Source organism: Hypanus sabinus, chromosome 18, assembly GCF_030144855.1.
Source record: "Hypanus sabinus isolate sHypSab1 chromosome 18, sHypSab1.hap1, whole genome shotgun sequence".
Lineage (NCBI taxonomy): Eukaryota > Metazoa > Chordata > Chondrichthyes > Myliobatiformes > Dasyatidae > Hypanus > Hypanus sabinus.
In genome coordinates, this window is record NC_082723.1 from 12,867,884 (window position 1) to 12,888,625 (window position 20,742).

Here is a 20,742-nt window from a genome sequence, read left to right on the forward strand (position 1 = left end):
GGTTGAATGCACACGTTGGTATGGTGTTTCATAGATGCTATTATGGCTATTATTCTATTATGAATTTATTATGCCCACAAAAAAATCAATCTCAGAGTTTTATCTGGTGACATATATGTACTTTGGTAGTATATTTACTTTGAATTTAAAGCACTTGTTTGCTTCCATTTCCAGTCATTATCTCGTTTTTCTGCTAACCTGAGTTTTGACTTTTGGTTTCCAGCATCCGCAGCTTTTAGTTTTACCCAATTTAAAATACCATTTTATTGAACGCAAACGCAAGCGCAGTCACGCTCGGTGACGCCGCGGAGAGGGGCGGGGTTGTACACCGTTGCCCTGGGGACAGACCAAGCACGTCCCTTCGGGTGACGTCAGGTCGGTGGGGTCAGAGTTGACGCTGCTCGAGCGGCGGGTGGCTGTTGGCCGTGGCGCTTCCAGCGATGGCCCCGTTGTGCCGGGGGAAACGCCTGAGCCGCCGGGCTCTGCTTGCCCTCACCGCCGCCGCCGCCTTCCTGGCGCAGCTGCTGCGACACGGCCACGCCGCCGGCTTGTACAGCAGCCAGGACCCGCTGGTCATCCTGGAGGCCCAAGGAGCCAAGGCGCTGCTGGTGAACTCGTCCACCGCCTGGGTAGTGGAGTTCTACTCCTCCTGGTGCGGCCACTGCGTCAACTTCGCCCCCACCTGGAAAGCGTTGGGCCGCGATGTCAAAGGTGGGACCCTGCTGTTGCTGCCCAGCCGTAGTTCTGAAATTTGCTTGTGTTGAGGTCAGCCTTGTCCGCTGTTGATGAACCTTCTGGATTGCTTAAGCCATATGGTGCATTTCATGACGGGTTTATTGCTATAAGCACAGGTACGGTGTGCTGTAAGTACAGTTTTTAAAAACTTCATTGCACAAGCTTAGGTTTAGACACCGTAATGTGTAAAAAAACGTTATCAGAGGCGAGCCTGTGATCGTGTAAGTAGCGGCCCGTAGCGTTCCACTTCGGAAGAGTTGTAAGCTGTCCAGCTGGGTGGTTGATGGACCGGAGTCATTGTCTTTAGCTCCCACTACAAACTCTGGCCTGATAATACATCTTAATCCAAAATGTTGACTGTTCCTTCTCCCACCCTTCATCCCCACAGACCTATTCGATCTGTTGCATTCCTTCAACACCAGATCGTGTGGAGCTCTGTATTCTTCTCATCAGTACTCGAGTCCTCTCTCCAACCATATGTTGACTTCATTGTGTATTTATCTCGTTTGCCCGTTTCTGATAATGCTTTGGCTTTATTATAGTTATTATATTAAGAATGATCTGAATGGTTAGTTTCTTTGTTCCATAACTATTTGTTCACATACTGCTCTTAAGAAATGTTGAAATTAGTGAGATGTATGAATATGAACTTCTGCATTTGCCATTTCTCATTTCTATTGTAGTTTGGATTTTGGAGTCCTTTTCTGTGGAAATTGATTTTTCTACTAAAATAAGGAAAAACAGTGTGATTTGTTCAGATCAACACTGCTGTTTTTGTAGAAAATATGAGGGGGTTCATTAGGAAGTAATTACAAAGTCTACTTTAACTTGTCAAAAACAAAGCTTAGTTAATCTGTTATTTCCTATCTTTGGTCCTTGCCAGCAAATGAAATTGAAAGTTGATTTTTATGATTGATGCTCATTTTAAAGGTGCTTTTGCTGGAGATGAATTGAATGAGGATGTTGAATTTATCTGTCAGAAATTTTGTCCTTTGTGAGTAACAAGTATGCAAAGTACTTATTCAGGATGCTTTGAAATGCAAATAATTTCTTTTGTGATGTGGCAATTCCTTAATCTAGGTTCACACTGAGTGGCTACTTTATCAGGTACAGGAGTAGAACCCACTGTGGCCTTCTGCTGCTGTAGCCCATCCGCTTCAAGGATCTGCGTGTTGTGCATTCAGAGATGCTCTTCTGCACACCCTCGTTGTAACGTGTGCTTATTTGAATTGTAGTTGCGTTCCTGTCAGCTCAACGAGTCTGGCCATTCTCCTCTGACTTCTCTCATTAACCAAGCATTTTCACCACAGAACTGCTGCTCCCTGGATGTTTGTTGTTTTTCACACTATCCTCCATAAACTCTGGAGACTGTTGAGCGTAAAAATCCCATGAGATCAGCAGTTTCTGAGATGCTCAAACCTTACTGTCTGGCATCCACAATCACTCCATGGTCAAAGTCAATTAGATTACACTCCTTCCCCATTCTGATATTTGGTCTGAACAACAACTGACCCTCTTGACCGTGTCTCACACAAAATGCTGGAGGAACTCAGCAGGCCAGGCAGCATCGATGGAAAAGATTACAGTCGACATTTCAGGCCGAGACCTTTTGGCAGGGCCCCATGTCTGCATACTTTTATGCATTGAGTTGCTCCCACATATTTGGCTGATTAGATATTTGCATTCTGAGCACATGTACAGGTATATCTAATAAAGTGGCATTGAGTGTATATTGGTGGTGAGTTTCAGTCTAACATGTTTGGGTGTTTTAATCTGAGAAATTGATGTTTTGGCCTTGAGAGTTATGCATTTCTGAGTGATGAGGTTGCTGATAAAATGGCTGCGTATTCCCATTAAAAATTTTTTATCAACATTTGATGTTGTGTTGCCTGTGTTGAAAAACATTGGTTAAAGCATCACACAGAACAAGCCCTTTGGCTCACAATGTTGTGCTGACTTTTTTTAACCTAACTCCACGATCAGACTATAACCTTTCCCTCCCAAATAGCCTTTCACTTTCCTGGCTACAATCTTGACTATAATGTTGCTAAAAACAAATGTTCATCATACTGAATTAATGGAAAATCATTGATTCAGGAAGTACTAGTTTTTTTTACTCTTGCTGCTGTCCTATGTGGGAAAAGTTCTGCTAAATCTCTTGCCTTTCATTGTAAACATATGCCTTCTCATCTGAGGCACATCCAACATGAAAAATATGATTTTTTGAAAAATTATTTTTTATTTAACTCTCAATTTTGTATACTTCTTCCAGGTCACCCCTTATCCTCTCCTGCTCTGGGGAAAACAAATCCAGTCTGTCCAGTTTTGACTTAGAATTGTAATGCTGAAATCCAGGCAACACCCTGGTGAATCTCCTCTGCACTCTTTCCAGTGCAATCACATCCTATGGTATAGTGCCCAGAGCTACACAAGATATACCACGGGTGTCCTAACCAATGTTTTATAAAGCTGTGGCTTGATATTCCGGCTGTTATGTTCTGTACTGTGGTTGCCAAAGGTGAGCATACCATATATCGTCTTTATCATCTTACTTCTGCCCACCTCCCCCGCTGTCACTTTCAGGATTCATGTTCTCTGGATTATCAATATGCCCTGAGGCCCAATCATTTACAATATTTGTCCTATCCTTGATTGGCTTACAAGATGCATCATTATGCAATTGTCAGGACTAAATTTCATCTGCTTATTCTCTGTTCAATTTTTCAGGTGATCAAGAACCTTAAATAACATTCTTTGCATCTGCAACATCACCAATTTTCTTGTCATTCACATATAAGTCATTATATATCACAAACATTAAGGGCCCGAGCACTGATCCTTGAGATATAACACTAGTCATAGTTTTCCAATCAGAAAAGTAACCTCCTCCACCGCCCTTTTCCTCCTATTCCCAAGATAACTTGGGATTCAAGGTGCCTTTCAGCCCTGCATCCCATGTGACCTGGACCTCAGGACCAGCCTATGATGTGGGACTTTGCCAAATACCTTACTGAAACTTGTATAAGGTTTATGCAATTACTAACTAAGCTTAATGTGCTAAGCGCCTCAAAGAAACATTATGTCAAATTTCATCAAATGGATTTCTCACAAACAAAACCCTGCTAGCTATCTCTGACTAATTTCTACCTTTCATAGTGGAGATGAATCCTATCCCTTAGCAACACACACAAAATGCTGGAGGAACTCAGCAGGTCAGGCAGCGTCTATGGAAATGAATTTCAAAGTTGACATTTTGGGCCCTTATATATTTATCCAAAAGTTTCCCTCATTGACTCTGTACAAAATATCCAGCAGCCCCAGCTATCTCTCCCTTGCTCATCATTAAGGACCCTCACCATTTAGGACATGCCTCTTCTCATTATTACTCAATGTTTGAAGAACAGCTTTTACCCCTCTGCCTTCAGATTTCTCCATGGTCCCTGAACACTATCTCATTATTTATCCTTCACACAATTTATTTTGTACTGTTACGAACCCCATAACTGGGTCACTTACCAGCAAAGATAGAGAGGTCCGTTGAAGTCTGATGATACTATTTTTAACAGTATTTATTAGTAAACTAATCAAAAATAATATCAATGCAAATATACAGATAAAATACGTCATCAATACGAAATCTATAAGTGCGGGTATGATAATAAGATATACACTCTATCATTGTCTAGGGGATAATGTATTTCCCAATGGAAATATAAAGTTCACTCAGTTCATGCAGGCTGCAGCCTTTGGGGACCGCTGGGTTTGCAATGGTTGGAGAGAGAGAGAGTGTTTGGGAGAAAAACTTGCTGGCTTTCCTTTTATGATTTCGATCCGTCGGAGTCTCGTTGGGGTGGCCGTTCACTTTTGGTGCCTCTTTTAGCTAAAGCTGTTCTTCCGTGGTGAGCCCGCCAATCCCAGGCAAAGGAAGGACGCACACAAGCCCCCACCGGCTGTCGCTATTAAACGCTGTCACGGGATTTCTAGCGTTTCTCCTGGTGCATCTGAAGGGGTTGTTCCCCAGACCCTCTTTTATCCTTATTCATGGGGTCTCAGATGTCAATCAGGTTGGGATGATGCAATCTCTTAACCGGCCCACTCTGGTTGTCCCCTGAGGGGCTTCAATGAATAGTACAGTACTCAATACACAATTCTGTCTCCAAGAGACAATGGCCGTGATCAGTGGTGTTGTTTCGCTGAGGCCAGGACACATTCCAAACCTTGTGGATTCTGCGTGTCCCTCTCTCATTTCCTGGGTCCCAGACCCGAATTAATAGTGATTTGCGATTCTCAAAAAGGAGGGGGTGACTTTGTACCCGTCGGCCCCTCAAAGTTGCGGCACATTCGTAACAGTGCCTTTATAATAATTTGTCTTGCATTGTACTGCTGCCACAAAACAACAAATTTCATGACATACGCCAGTGATGATTAATCTCATTCTGAAATAGCAATCTGGGATACATCAGGCTGTGAGGAATCCACCTTTACATGTCCCTTTAAGAACTCTCCTGACACTAATTGGCCCTGAGCATCACCATTCCTTGCCCTGAACTCTCCCTCTACCGTGACCTTCATTCAGGACATCGCACGTGTCATTCAGCTCTTTCACGAATTATTCCTCTGGATCCTAAGATGCTTACTCTTTCCCTGGCTGCTTTCTTCATTTTAACAAATGTAGGGACGAGGTGGAAAAATGGTTCGGCATAGCCAAGAAGGGCCAAAAGGCCTGTTTTTGTGCTGTAATGTTCTAAGGTTCTATAGAATGCCTTACTAACCCAGCAGCTGATGTTTTATGAAAGGGAAATTGTTTGACAAACTTAGAATTTGTTGATGTAAGAAACTGGTTGGATAAAGGGGAGTCTGCTGAATTTTGGTTTCTGAAGGCATTCGATAAAAGATCACCGAACACAATTCCCAGAGGTGAATTAACTAACAAACAGTAAAGATAAATGGGTTTACGTTATAAGTTTGCCAAGCTGTACTTGTTGGAATGCCACAGACATCAGTGCTCAGAATTCCATTGTTTGCACTCTTTATTGATACCTTAAATAAAAGTGCTGAGTCTATTATTTAGGAATTATGGCAAGTGGAATAAAAAGTGAGGTTGTCCATAGAGAGTAAAAGTAATATAAAATATTGTTTAAATGAATGCAGGTGATAGAATGCTTTTCTATAGAATTAGACAGCATCGAAACCTGAGCAAACCAATGCCACTGCTGATGACCCCACGGATAGTTATCCTTGTATGATGCACCTTCTGAACAAACCAATAAAAATGTTTCCAGCATCTGCAGAATCTATAATTTGCCAACCTATGCAACCTATGTTAATCCTATACTGATCCCATTTAAATTTCCCCACATTCCCATCAGCTCTTCCTAAATTCTGTCATTTGCCTGCAGAGTAGTGCTGCTTTACAATAACTAGTTGATCTGTCAAACCCTAACCATTAGGACATAGGAGAAGACCAGTACACCTGGAGAAACCCTTGTAGTTATCGTAAGAATGCTAATACCATAGTGTCAAAGATCAGGAATGAACCCGGGTCTATGAAGCTGTGTGCCTATCTGTGTTGATGCACATATAGTAGATAAAGTAATTAGGAAAGCACGTGGGATTTTGGTGCAACTTTAAGGGGCATGGATATTATAGTCAGGATATCAGGCTCCATCTGTGACCTCCCCCCCCCCCCCCCCCCCAAACAGCTATCTGCGTTTATGATTTCCTTATTTAAGGAAAGATAAATTTTGTTGGAGCAATTTTAGTGTAAATTAATAAGTTTGGCAAGCCCAATCACCTGGCTGTATTTCTATTCTTGGCATGTAGGCAGAGACAAATGACCACAATACCGCTGGTGATCCCCATGAAGGTATGGTGAAGAGAGCAAGAACATTTACAGGACTGCTTTTAGTTGATAAACTGGACCAGGTTTAAGTATTCATCTTCGGATCTGAATCAATATGTCATAGCGTTACCAACTTCCAGATGAGTGTGTACCATTGAGAACATACTGTATTTCACTAAGCCAGAAGCCTTGGGTGCACCAGGAGATTCACAATCTGCTGAGGCCAAATCTATTGTGTTCAAGACTGGCAATCCAGGATCCTGTAAGCAACCTGTGGAAGACCATCATGAGAAGAAAAAGGAAATTCTGTGTGAAATTAGAGATGTATCACTGCTGAGGGAAGCTTTGTATGGCATTACTTCCTGTAAAGTGATACATTACAGCATGAATTACAGGCTTCACTCCCCACTTTTTATGCATGCTTTGCGAATTCCCACAGCTTCAGGCGACCCTGCAGTCTTTGTTTTGGAGGGTGAGGTCAGAACATCCTTCAAGGAAAAAACACTTCAAGGTATCAAGACCCGTTGGTGAACCTGGCCAGGTACTGAAATTCTGTGCAGACCAACTAGCTAGAGTGTTCAAAGACATCTTCAGTCTCTCAATGCTACAGTATGATGTTCCCAGCTATTTCAAAAAGGCAGCAATCATACAGTGCCCAAGGAGAAATGAGGGAGCTGCCTCAATGGTGATTGGCCAGTCGCACTCATATCTACCATGATGAAGTTCTTCAAGAGATTGGTTATGGCTGAATTTAACTCCTGGACCCTGGTGCATTTTTGTTTACTTTAGCAACAGGTCTAAAGTGGATGCAGTCTCATTGGCTCTGCATTCAGCTTTGGAGCACCTAAACATCAGCAAAACATACACTGGGCTGCTATTTATTGATTACAGTTCAGCTTTCAACACTTATTATCCCTACAGTATTAATCACCATGTTTCTAAACCTGTGCCTCTGTACCTCCTGAAGCTAGACCTTCAACTTCTTCAACAAGAGACAGCAGTCATTATGGATCAGAGGTAACATGTCCATGTAGACAATCAACACAGGTGCATTTCGAGGATGTGTGCATTAGCCTACTGTTCTATCCTCTGTATACTTGTGACAATGTGATTAATAATAAAAGGATTTTCTGCTTTTATCTTAGTTTTCCAGCATACAGTTTTTTGATGTTCCAGAAAATATTTTGAAATCAGCATGCATTTAACTGTCTAGTGTAATGGAAGCACAATAATGGCAGGATGTGGTAGAAGAATCATTCATTATTGGATGGAGGAGCAACACCTTTTATTCCATCTGGTTTGCCTCCAATCTGAGGGCATGAATATCAATTTCTCCTTCAGTAAACACGCCCCCTCTCCTTCCCCTATTTCCCACTCTGACCTTTTACTTCTTTTTACATGCCTATTACTTCCCCTGGGTTCCCTTATCTTTCCCTTTCTCCAAGGTCCACTGTCCTCTCCTATCAGATTCTTTCTTTGGCCCTTGACCTTTCCCACACACCTGGCTTCACCTACTGCCTTCCAGCTAGCCTTCTTTCTCTTCCCCAAACTTTGTATTCTGGTATTTTCCCCCTTCTGAGTCCTGAAGAAAGGTCTCAGCTCGAAACATTGATTATCTATTCTTTTCCATAGATGCTGCTGCCTTACCTGCTGAGTTTCTCCAGCATTTTGTATTTTGCTATTCATTGTGATGTTGGATGTGAGAATTTTGTAGATGATCTCCTTCTGCCTCCTTGAGTATGAAGCATTCTGTGCTTTTATACAGGTGGACCCAGATAACATTCAGAACCAGGTAATGACAGTGTCCCCTTGATATTTAATGGGGCAGCTATCACTGAATTCCCCACAATTCATCATCCTGAGATTCCTCATTGACTAACTATTTAACTGGTCAGCTGGTCATGTCGACGCTATGGTTACGAGGTTAGGGAGTGGGTCTTCTGCAATAAGGTTTATTTCCTCAAATCCTTCCACTATCCACAAGTTAGGACAGTATTGAATACTGCAGTAGCCTGGATTGGTCAAACAAAAGTTAAAGTTGAGTTAACAACACACACAAAATGCTGGTGGAACACAGCAGGCCAGGCAGCATCTATAAGGAGAAGCACTGTCGACATTTCGGGCCGAGACCCTTCATCGGGACTAACTGAAAGGAAAGATAGTAAGAGATTTGAAAATAGTGGGGGGGAGGGGGAAATGCAAAATGATAGGAGAAGACCGGAGGGGGTGGGATGAAGCTGAGAGCTGGAAAGGTGATTTGCGAAAGTGATACAGAGCTGGAGAAGGGAAAGGATCATGGGACGGGAGGCCTCGGGAGAAAGGGGAGGGGGGCACTAGAGCGAGATGGAGAACAGGCAAACAACTAAATATGTCGGGGATGGGTTAAGAAGGGGAAGAGGGGCATCAACCGAAGTTAGAGAAGTCAATGTTCATGCCATCAGGTTAGAGGCTACCCAGCCGGTATATAAGGTGTTGTTCCTCCAACCTGAGTTTGGATTCATTTTAACAGTAGAGGAGGTCATGGATAGACATAACAGAATGGGAATGGGATGTGGAATTAAAATGTGTGGCCACTGGGAGATCCTCCTTTCTCTGGCGGACTGAGCGTAGGTGTTCAATGAAACAGTTTCCCAGTCTGCGTCGGGTCTCACCAATATATTAAAGGCCACACCGGGTGCAGTATACCACACCAGCCAACTCACAAGTGAAGTGTCGCCTCACCTGGAAGGACTGTCTGAGGCCTTGAATGGTGGTGAGGGAGGAAGTGTAAGGGCAGGTGTAGCACTTGTTCCGCTTACAAGGATAAATGCCAGGAATTCTCTAACTTCCGTTAATGCCCCTCCTCCCCTTCTTACCCCCTCCCTGACATATTTAGTTGTTTGCCTGTTCTCCATCTCCCTCTGGTGCTTCCCCCCCCCCCCCCACCCTTTCTCCCGAGGCCTCCCATCCCATGGTCCTTTCCCTTCTCCAGCTCTGTAACACTTTCACCAATCACCTTTCCAGCTCTTAGCTTCATCCTACCCCCTCCGGTCTTCTATCATTTTGCATTTCCCCCTCCCCCCACTACTTTCAAATCTCTTACTATCTTTCCTTTCAGTTAGTCCTGACGAAGGGTCTCGGCCCAAACCGTCGACAGTGTTTCTCCCTATAGATGCTCCCTATAAATGCTGTGTTCCACCAGCATTTGTGTGTGTTGATTAAAGTTTAGATTGTTGTTATATGAACAAGTAAGTGTCCAATATGCATTGATGAAATGAAAAACTTACATGTGCCAACATATAAGCACCATTCATGATACATAATTTACAAGAAAACTCAATTAGAGCAAAATCAAGTCTATTTTGGTGGGAAGCAAACTCCTGATGAAGGGTTTTAGCCCGAAACATCGTCACTACCTCCTCCCATAGATGCTGTCTGGCCTGCTGAGTTCTGCCAGCATTTTGTGTTTTTATTTATTTCCAGCATCTGCAGATTCACTCGTGTTGACTGTTATTAAATTGTTGTGATTAGGGTTGTGTAGGTTATTTGAAGAATCGAATGGTGGGTGGCAGCAGCTATTCTTGAACCTGGTGCTGTGGTACTTCAGGCTTCTGCACCTCCTGCTTGATGTAGCTCCTATAACATCTGGGAAGTAAACATCTTCTTGAAAATGCCAATGCTAGGAAATTATGAAGTAAAATGCTAGAAAACACTTAAAGAGAAACAGTTTACATTTCAGAGGGAAGAGGCAAAAAGAAAAGGACAAAACATGCTAAAGAGAATGTGGGAAAGGATTAGCATCATCCAGCTTCAGCACTTTTCACTTGGCACATGTAGCCCCAAAGTGCCTGATCTCTGTTGCCAGCAGACCCAGGCAGCAGTGTGTTCTCTCTTAAAAAAAAATGCCCTTCAGTATTCTGCCAGAACTGCACCAACTGTCAAACCACTGTTCTCAAAATGAAGGATAATAAGTGCACTTGAAAACATGTTTGTCTTTCCACATCAGAGCAAAGCCCTAAAATTCTGTCCCTAGGTGGTACTGTACACATACCTACACGAGTTTCATGAAGTTGGCAGAATACAACTTATTCCTGAGCAAATACGATGGATAATAAATTGCTAATAACATACACAGTACATGAATAGAAAAAGTGCAATATTTTATAATGTACAAAAGACACATTTGAAAGATCCTCCAATTTAATTTAGCATTTTAATTTGCTATCTCATAATTTGGAAAATATTAAACTGGATAGTTTAGTACATTAGCGTTAGGAACACAGAGAGGAATAATTGCTGCTTCATAAATGTATCCATAAGGTAACAATGCTATCTTGGCTTTTTTACATAACGTGCTAAGGCCACAAGTACACATTGGTCACATGAGTCAGTTGTTAACTTGCAGCAGCAGTGTATTTTTAAAGCTGATGTTAACTGGCATACTGATCGTACCACATTGAGGTATGAGCACATTGCAGCAGAAATATAGACTAATTCTGAACCACTTAACAGTTTTATAATTCCCTAGAAAACTTTTGCAGTGAACATTTTAAAATGCCTTTGTTTCCTCATCAAAAGAGAAGCTAAATTACACAATGAAGTGCAGTGCCTTTTTATTGTTTTTAAGCTTTCAGTTCAATTTAATGTTCTCTGTTCTATGATAGTAAGCACTTTTAGTGGAGTGCATTTATTTTTCATCAATTTTTATTCGAGTCCTTGTTTAATAAAGGTAGTTTGTGTTTGCATCCTCATGATCAGGATATGGTTTGAGTTTCATTTGGCAATTGACCTGCACCCCATTGCATTTTTTTTAAAATACTTATTTTGTGGAAAACTTTTTATGATTATGTTTCTGAATTTTACAATAAGTAATCTCCTGCTCTGGTTTCATTGCTGTATTTGTGGATAATTATTTTCCTTTTCCACTCCACAACATTTATTGTGCTGCCACCATCTGACTTGCTTGTCCCAGGCAGCTGTGCACATTGATGCACATTTAGTTTTTATAGAGCCTAAATTAACTTCTACCTTTGAAGGCAAATTAACTGACACTTCATCTGCATAAAAATCAATATTGCAGTTTAAGTTTTATTTAAACTTTACTCCAGGAAGGCAGCTTTAAAATTCTTAGTCCATAATGTGCAAATTTGTTGATTCAAGTTGGCATGAATTCAACTAGAAACTTCAGCTTTTATATTCTATTTCCTATTTGATCTAAGTATCCCATTCACCTTTCAAAGATGAGATTTGTATCAGAAAAATAATGGAATGAACATTTCTTTGTAGATTGGGAAATGGCAATCAGGTTAGGTGCGATGGACTGTGCTGACGAGAAGAATTTTGCCACTTGTACAGAATTTGGTGTTCACTTCTATCCAACTTTTAGGGTAAGGACATACTGTACTTATTGGCTGGCATGTGATAGAAATAGTGTCTTTGTGCAGTGAATCACTTTGCAAACTTGCATTTTGAAATTAAAAATAGATTTTTGCTAATCATCAGTTCCTTTTTGCACTATCTTCCGAAATGTATCAATTTTTATCTCATTATGTGGGTAGATAAAGCACAACAGCATTATACAGGTAGTCCCTGAGTAATGAATGGACTACACCGTCTGCCATTTTAAGTCAGATTGCAACCCCGTCCACCATTTTAAGTCGGATTGCAACACCATACGGCATTTTAAGTCATTGCCATTGACACTGTGTTGAGTGTTTAACTTTGTATTTGGCTTAAATTTTTCTTAGTAAGATTCACCCTGTCCCCCGCGCCCCCCCCCCCCCCCCCCCCCGTTCCGGTTGGCTGGTGGCGCAGTGAGATCAGTGAGTTCGATCCAGTGACAGACCGCTCCCATGCCAGGTTAATGTCGATCCAGTGACTCCCGTACCATCCGTGGCGAGTTGATGTCAAGCTCGCAATTCAACCTCGTAAAAAACAACACTGCCACCTCCAGTTTAACAGTTTAATTACCCACGCAGAATATTGTGGAGGAACAAATACCCAAACCCAGCACAGCCCCCACTTGTCCCATTTAGCCTATCTCAGTGTGGTGGTCCTTAGGACCCAGCGGACCACGGGACCCGCCGCCCACAGTGTTTCTGTTCCATTGACAGAAAGCAATCATGATTGAAAATAAAGTGAAAATAATAAAGCATTTGGAAAGAGGTGAAATGCCATCGGTCATTGGAAAAGTGTTAGGCTATAGTCAGTCAATGATTGGAACAATTTTAAAGAATAATGGATAATAATGGAGCATGTGAAATGACCTGCCCTGATGAAAGCTACAATTATTACTAAGCAACGCAGTGGTTTAATTATTGGAATACATACGTTTCTTAAGTGTTTTATATGCATAGAAAGGTAAAATGTATACTATATACTAAGACAAATGTTTGACGAACTGACGCTAAATAATACCGGATGTACTTGTTCCAACTTACGTACAAATCTGACTTAAAGGTGGACTCAGGAACGGAACTCGTATGTAACCCAAGGACTGCCTGTAATTATGAACTAACTTAACAGTGACGTTTCCTTCCTTGCATTATTAGACCAGTACATACAATCTAGAACTGCCAAAGCAGCAATATTAGTCCATCAGGTGTCCTTGGCTTTGAAGTTCGATAAAATGAATTTATTTTTTTCCCCATCTAATTAATTATCATACCATTTATTTATACTGGCTTCTTATTAATTCAATTAGAAGCTAATATTAATGTCCTTTGTGTTTACCATGTCATTGCATATCACTGGAAGTTTGTTATTCTTTTCAAGTTTATTTATTACATATTTGTTACAATGTAACTAGTTTCTACTAGAAAAATTACCTGCATGGTGAATTTTAGCAGAATAAAGATAAATACAGTGTACCATAGAGAACAGGAAGTTCCCTGAAGTTGCAATTGTTCAATGCACTGCTGATTTCAAGGGTAAAATTCATTGGTTCTTGATTGGGGTAAGATAAAATAACTTATAACCATATAACAAACACAGCACGGAAACAGGCCATCTCGGCCCTCCTAGTCCGGGCTCTTAATTTCACCTCGTCTCACCTACCCGCACTCAGCCCATAACCCTCCACTCCTTTCCTGTCCATATACCTATCCAATTTTACCTTAAATGACACAACTGAACTGGCCTCTACTACTTCTACAGGAAGCTCATTCCACACAGCTATCACTCTCTGAGTAAAGAAATACCCCCTCGTGTTTCCCTTAAACTTCTGCCCCCTAACTCTCAAATCATGTCCTCTCGTTTGAATCTCCCCTACTCTTACTGGAAACAGCCTATTCACGTCAACTCTATCTATCCCTCTCAAAATTTTAAATACCTCGATCAAATCCCCCCTCAACCTTCTACGCTCCAATGAATAGAGACCTAACATGTTCAACCTTTCCCTGTAACTTAAGTGCTGAAACCCAGTAAACATCCTAGTAAATCGTCTCTGCACTCTCTCTAATTTATTGATATCTTTCCTATAATTCGGTGACCAGAACTGCACACAATATTCTAAATTTGGCCTTACCAATGCCTTGTACAATTTTGACATTACATTCCAACTTCTGTACTCAATGCTTTGATTTATAAAGGCCAGCGTTCCAAAAGCCTTCTTCACCACCCTATCTACATGAGACTCCACCAGGGAACTCTGCACTGTTATTCCTAGATCTCTCTGTTCCTCTGCATTCCTTAATGCCCTACCATTTACCCTGTATGTTCTATTTGGATTAGTCCTGCCAAAATGTAGAACCTCACACTTCTCAGCATTAAACTCCATCTGCCAACGTTCAGCCCATTCTTCTAACCGGCATAAATCTCCCTGCAAGCTTTGAAAACCCACCTCATTATCCACAACACCTCCTACCTTAGTATCATCGGCATACTTACTAATCCAATTTACCACCCCATCATCCAGATCATTTATGTATATTACAAACAACATTGGGCCCAAAACAGATCCCTGAGGCATCCCGCTAGTCACCGGCCTCCATCCTGATAAACAATTATCCACCACTACTCTCTGGCATCTCCCATCTAGCCACTGTTGAATCCATTTTATTACTCCAGCATTAATACCTAACGACTGAACCTTCTTAACTTCCATGTGGAACTTTGTCAAAGGCTTTGCTGAAGTCCATATAGACTACATCCACTGCCTTACCCTCGTCAACATTCCTCATAACTTCTTCAAAAAATTCAATAAGGTTTGTCAAACATGACCTTCCATGCATAAATCCATGCTGGCTACTCCTAATCAGATCCTGTCTATCCAGATAATTATTAATACTGACTCTTAAGAATACTTTCCATTAATTTGCCCACCACTGATGTCAAACTGACAGGTCTATAATTGCTAGGCTTCCTTCTAGAACCCTTTTTAAACAATGGAACCACATGAGCAATACGCCAATCCTCTGGCACAATCCCCGTTTCTAATGACATCTTAAAGATCTCAGTCAGAGCTCCTGCTATCTCTACACAAACTTCCCTCAAGGTCCAGGGGAATATCCTGTCAGGACCCGGAGATTTATCCACTTTTAAATTTCTTAAAAGCGCCAGTACTTCCACCTCTTTAATTGTCATAGGTTCCATAACTTCCTTACTTGTTTCCCACACCTTACACTATTCAATATCCTTCTCCTTAGTGAATACCGAAGAGAAGAAATCATTCAAAATCTCTCCCATCTCCCTCGGCTCCACACATAGCTGACCACTGTGATTCTCTAAGGGGCCAATTTTATCCCTCACTATCCTCTTGCTTTTAATATAACTGTAGAAACCTTTCGGATTTACTTTCACCTTATTTGCCAAACCAACCTTGTATCTTCTTTTAGCTTTTCTAATCTCTTTCTTAAGATTCCTTTTACATTCTTTATATTCCTCGAGCAATTCCTTTACTCCATGCTGCCTATATCTATTGTAGACATCCCTCTTTTTCCGAACCAAATTTCTAATATCCCTTGAAAACCATGGTGCTTTCAAACCTTTAACCTTTCCTTTCAACCTAACAGGAACATAAAGATTCTGTACCCTCATAATTTCACCCTTAAATGACCTCCATTTCTCTATTACATCCTTCCCATAAAACAACTTGACCCAATCCACTCTCTCTAAATCCCTTCGCATCTCCTCAAAGTTAGCCTTTCTCCAATCAAAAATCTCAACTCTAGGTCCTGTCCTGTCTTTCTCCATAATTATATTGAAGCTAATGCTATTGTGATCACTGGACCCGAAGTGCTCCCCAACACATACATCTGTCAGCTGACCTATCGCATTCCCTAACAGGAGATCCAACACTGCCCCATCTCTAGTCGGTACTTTTATGTATTGTTGCAGAAAACTATCCTGCACACATTCCACAAACTCTAAACCATCCAGCCCTTTTACAGAATGAGCTTCCCAGTCAGATATTAAAATCTACCACAATCACCACCTTGTGTTTACTACAAATATCTGCTATCTCCTTACACATTTGCTCTTCCAATTCACACTCCCCATTAGGTGGCCTATAATACACTCCTATTGGTGTTACTACACCCTTCCCATTCCTCAATTCCACCCAAATAGTCTCCCTGGAGGAGCTCTCTAATCTATCCTTCCAAAGCACCGCCATAAGATTTTCTCGGACAAGCAATGCAACACCTCCCCCTCTTGTCCCTCCGATTCTATCACACCTGAAGCAACTAAATCCAGGAATATTTAGTTGCCAATCACACCCTTCCTGCAACCATGTTTCACTAATAGCTACTGTATATCATTAGGAGAAATCGTATCATACCAGACTATAATGCAGTAGGCAAAAGCAGTATCGAGGAAATATGTTAACTGTGCTAATTCTTATGATTTTCATAAAATGTATATTAAAACAAGTTTCTCCCCTTCCTTTCCAGTCCTGATGAAGGATCTCGACCCAAAACATTGACGCTTTATTCCCATCCATAGATGCTCAGAAATCTAGTTATTAGTGAGTTGAGTGCAATGCTTAATGTTACTTTTTTTTTTGTTTGCACTCTGGACTGACATTCTTAAGAATTTTTGGCTGGCACATCTATGTCAGCAGTTTTGTTTTTATCTTCCAGGAATTTAGAAAATTTAATTTGAGGCTTGCATTACATTGCTTTTTTTTCCTCAGATGTACAACTAAATTTCTACTTTGATTTTGACAGCCCAACCATAATACTGCAGAATAGCTCAGTGCAATTGGAAAGTAATAAATTACTAATTCATAGTGGAAAGAAGTGGGTTTTAGAAGAAATATAGTTACTAATCATAAGTTGGGTGAGATTAATTTTATAGATGAATATTTAGAGTACAAATGTTTTGTCAAGTTTCTTCCTAATTTTCATAATTGCTTGTGGTTTTCTGTAAACAAATGGAAATATAAAACAAAAGAACCAAACTCTTGTGCTTTCAGTAAGAAGTCTATTATTAATATTAATTTTTATTTTGTTGCTCCCTTGTAGTACTTCAAAGCACTTGCAAGTCATTTCACAACTGGAGAAGATTATAAAGGTATGAGAACCTTACAGAAAAAGCTACATATTTAGCAGAACATTGAACAAAGGGCACGATGTAATGTTAATAGCCTAATACTAGTTAACTAATTTGAATTTATATAAAATTTGAATGTGGAAGTAATATTACTGTGTTAATTGGTAGAAGATTTGGGGAGGTATTTAAGTTTGTAATGACAACAATCATGGTGCCTTTCGGTATAAATACTGTACTTTGAGATGGTTTCTGTTCTATATATGTTTTATCCCCTTCTTATTTGAAAATGGTTGAGTTATTCTTGTATATATCTACCAAGAACTGAGGTTGTTAGAAACAAAATTATTATGTTATGGAGAATGATTACCTGTAACATCTAGAATCTTTGAATAATTTGCACTGTTATGTTAGAATCAAAAGGATTCCATCACCAGAGGGGTATTCCTGCCCCTCTATTATTAGCATTCTGATGGCATTTCTCCCTGGTCCACTCTTCTGTCCCCATCTGTTATTTTCTGTCTTATGGCACCTTCTCATGCAAACAAAGAAGATTTCTCTTATTTCCCATTTTCACTTATTCCCTTCTTTCCATCCAGAGGCCCAAACAGTCCTCCCAGGTGAAGCACTGATTCACTTCTGTTAACCATAAATTGTCTATCTTTTCCATTTTAGTGTATTATATTTTGTGTTCTTTACTAGAGAACGCAAAGACTTGATTGCATGATTACTTTGTGGATCACTTAGGTTTGTCCGCAGGAATAATCCTGAGCTTCCAATTAAATCAGCTGCTTCTTAAATGGTCTATCCTAATCAGACTGATCTATCTATGGCTAATGCAATGCATCCCAATGCAAGCTCACGAATTGATGCTTACTTTCCAATGGGTATGTTACAACCTTTGGAATTCAATATTAAACGTTCCAACTTCAAGTAATGTTCTTTCTACCTGATTAACAGCCGACAATTTCTGCTAATCATTTATCTGAATGTTTGGCTCAATTTTTTTTTTGTCCCCTTTAATATAGCTTGATCTGCTGGGCATCTCCAGCTGAGTCCTCCTGATATCAACACAATAAAACCAATAGAGAGTATCTACTACTTACTGCTGTTTTAACTAATTTAGTCTCACCTTTCAAAAAATACTTTCTTTCTCTTCTATCCATTCCTCCTCCAAGTCTCTGCTACTAAAGATTCATTTTCTCTCTCTCTCGCTCAATTCTGACAAAGAATCCTAGACCGAAAATATTAACTGTTTCTGTTTCCACAGATGCTGCCTGACCTGCTGAGTGTTTACAGCATTTTCTGTTTCAGATTTACAGAATCTGTTGTTTTTGTATTTAGTTAACTGTTTTTTCTTTTTTTAACCACACTTTCACTAGCACTGCAGTCCTTTGTTCCTCCATATTTGAAGGAATCATCTTTCATCTCTACTTAATGGATGCCATAAATATTTCCATAATGTATAACCAATTCCCTTTTATAATGGTTAACAATCCAGAGGTCAATGGAATATAAATTAAACTGTCCCATTAAATCTGCCCTGCACATATTTGTGATGCGGTCTTAACTGATTAGTAAATAGTTGCCTGAACTCACTGATCAGGATTCATAAATTCAGTTCCCACCATGGTAGCTGGGGAAATTAAATTCAATTAATTAAATACATTAATAATAAAAAGTAATTACTAGTAATGGTGACTACAAAACAGGTGAATTGTTATTTTAAAACCAGACTAGTCTTTTCATGTTCCTTAAAGGAGGAATTGTTCATTCTTATCTGGTCTGACCTATCTTATCAATGAAGATGGTTTATTCTTAATGTCCTCTGAAATGGGCAAGTAACCCATTCAATTTGGGATCAATTAGTAATAAATTAGTAATAAATTGATAATAAATGCTGGCCTTCACAGCCAAGTCTACTTACCAAGATTTTTTTTTAAATATAAGCAATTGCTATCATGTCAAAGGTTTCAGTTGATGTTATGTAACTGGAAACGCAGAGCAATATACAGGGTAAAATCTATTGGGTTTTTTTTGTTGATTTCATAGAGAAGAGACAATTTGTTATTTTTGTTTTCATCGTTGCAGATTTTCCCCTTGATAATTGTATCATTATAGAACCATAGAACATGACAGCACAGAAACAGGCCTTAGAAACCCCCCCTAATGTTCCCTTTAAACTTTTCCCTTCTCCCTTAACCCATGTCCTCTGATTTTTTTGCTCCCCTAGCCTCAGTGAAAAAAGTCTGCTTGCATTCACTCTATCTATACCCATCATAATTTTAGATTCCTCTATCAAATCTCCCCTCATTCTTCTACACTCCAGGGAATAAAGTCCTAACCTATTCAACCTTTCTCTGTAACTCAGTTTCTCAAGTCCCGCAACATCCTTGTAAACTTTCTCTGCACTCTTTCAACCTTATTAATATCCTGCCTGTAATTTGGTGACCAAAACTGCACACAATACTCCAAATTCGGCCTCACCAATGAATTATACATCTCACCATAACATTCCAACTCTTACACTCAATACTTTGATTTATAAAGTCCAATGTACCAAAAGCTGTCTTTACAACCCTATCTACCTGTGACGCCACTTTCAGGGGATTTTGTATCATTATGTTTCAACATTTTGTTACACTTCAAAGGTATTTGGCTTTGGAATCAACTTTTTAAATCATTCATTTTAAGTGTTGCCAAAAGGTATAAATCTGATATTTAATAAATGTTGGTGAAAGTCACAAAGTTTAGACAGTTATACTTGCTTTTACAATGATGCTTATGGATAACAGCTGAAGGATCTTTCTAAGATTCCCAAATATTTGTTTTATAGGATCAAACAGGGAGGTGCAGACTTTACGACAGATAATTATTGACTTCCTACAAAATAGTACAAATCCTAATAAACCGCCTGCTTGCCCTGTATTACAACCAATCAGGTATTGTTGGAAATGAAATAAAGTTGTCTTTTTTGGCTAATTAACACTAGTTTGGAGAGATTTTGCTTGTGATCTGTTTGAAAAGGGTGCCACCTACTGTCTTTAAATTTTTGGTGAGCTGTTCACATTTAATCCGATTCTATCATTCCACGTCGCAGTTATGTTTTACCTCTCTCCTCTGATCACTATGCAGCAAATTGATTTGCAGCCTTCTCTCTATTAGGAAATGAAGGAACTAAACTTTGATAATTATTTCAGTTCTTTTTTTTCCTTGTGCCTGTCATATGCAAAACTCTCATCTATTTGCACAACATAAATTACTTGTATGCAATCGTATTGCTCCAAGACCTTGGCTTCAATACCTCCTTGTGCAATCGGGTCCTGGATTTGCTCACTTGTAGACCCCACTCAGTCTGGATTGGTAACAACAGCTCTTCCATGATCTCCGTTAACGCAGGTGCACCGTAGGACTGTGTGCTTAGTCCCCTACTCTACTCGCTTTACACCCATGACTGTGTGGCTAAGCACAGCTCTATTACCATATTCAAATTTGCTGAGGGCACCTCTGTTGTGGGCCCAATCAAGGGTTGTGATGAATCAGCATACATGATGGAAATTGAAAATTTGGTTAAGTGGTGTAGTAACAACAACCACTCACTCAATGTCAGCAAGACCAAGGAACTGGAGTGGGAAACCAGAGGCCCAGAGCCAGTCTTCATCAGGAGATCAGAGGGGAGAGAGTTATCAGCTTTAAAT

General features: G+C 40.2%; 1 protein-coding gene across 1 annotated transcript in view; it reads left to right on the plus strand.

The window, feature by feature from the left end:
• Positions 1-352: 352 nt before the first annotated feature.
• qsox2 (quiescin Q6 sulfhydryl oxidase 2) overlaps positions 353-20,742 on the plus strand; it is an 88,706-nt gene continuing 68,316 nt past the window's right edge. The window contains exons 1-4 of the mRNA XM_059993674.1: positions 353-711; positions 11,843-11,943; positions 17,020-17,068; positions 19,881-19,986. Coding sequence (XP_059849657.1) covers positions 441-711; positions 11,843-11,943; positions 17,020-17,068; positions 19,881-19,986 — 527 coding nt within the window. The 5' untranslated portion in view covers positions 353-440. The remainder of the gene's footprint in view (positions 712-11,842; positions 11,944-17,019; positions 17,069-19,880; positions 19,987-20,742) is intronic.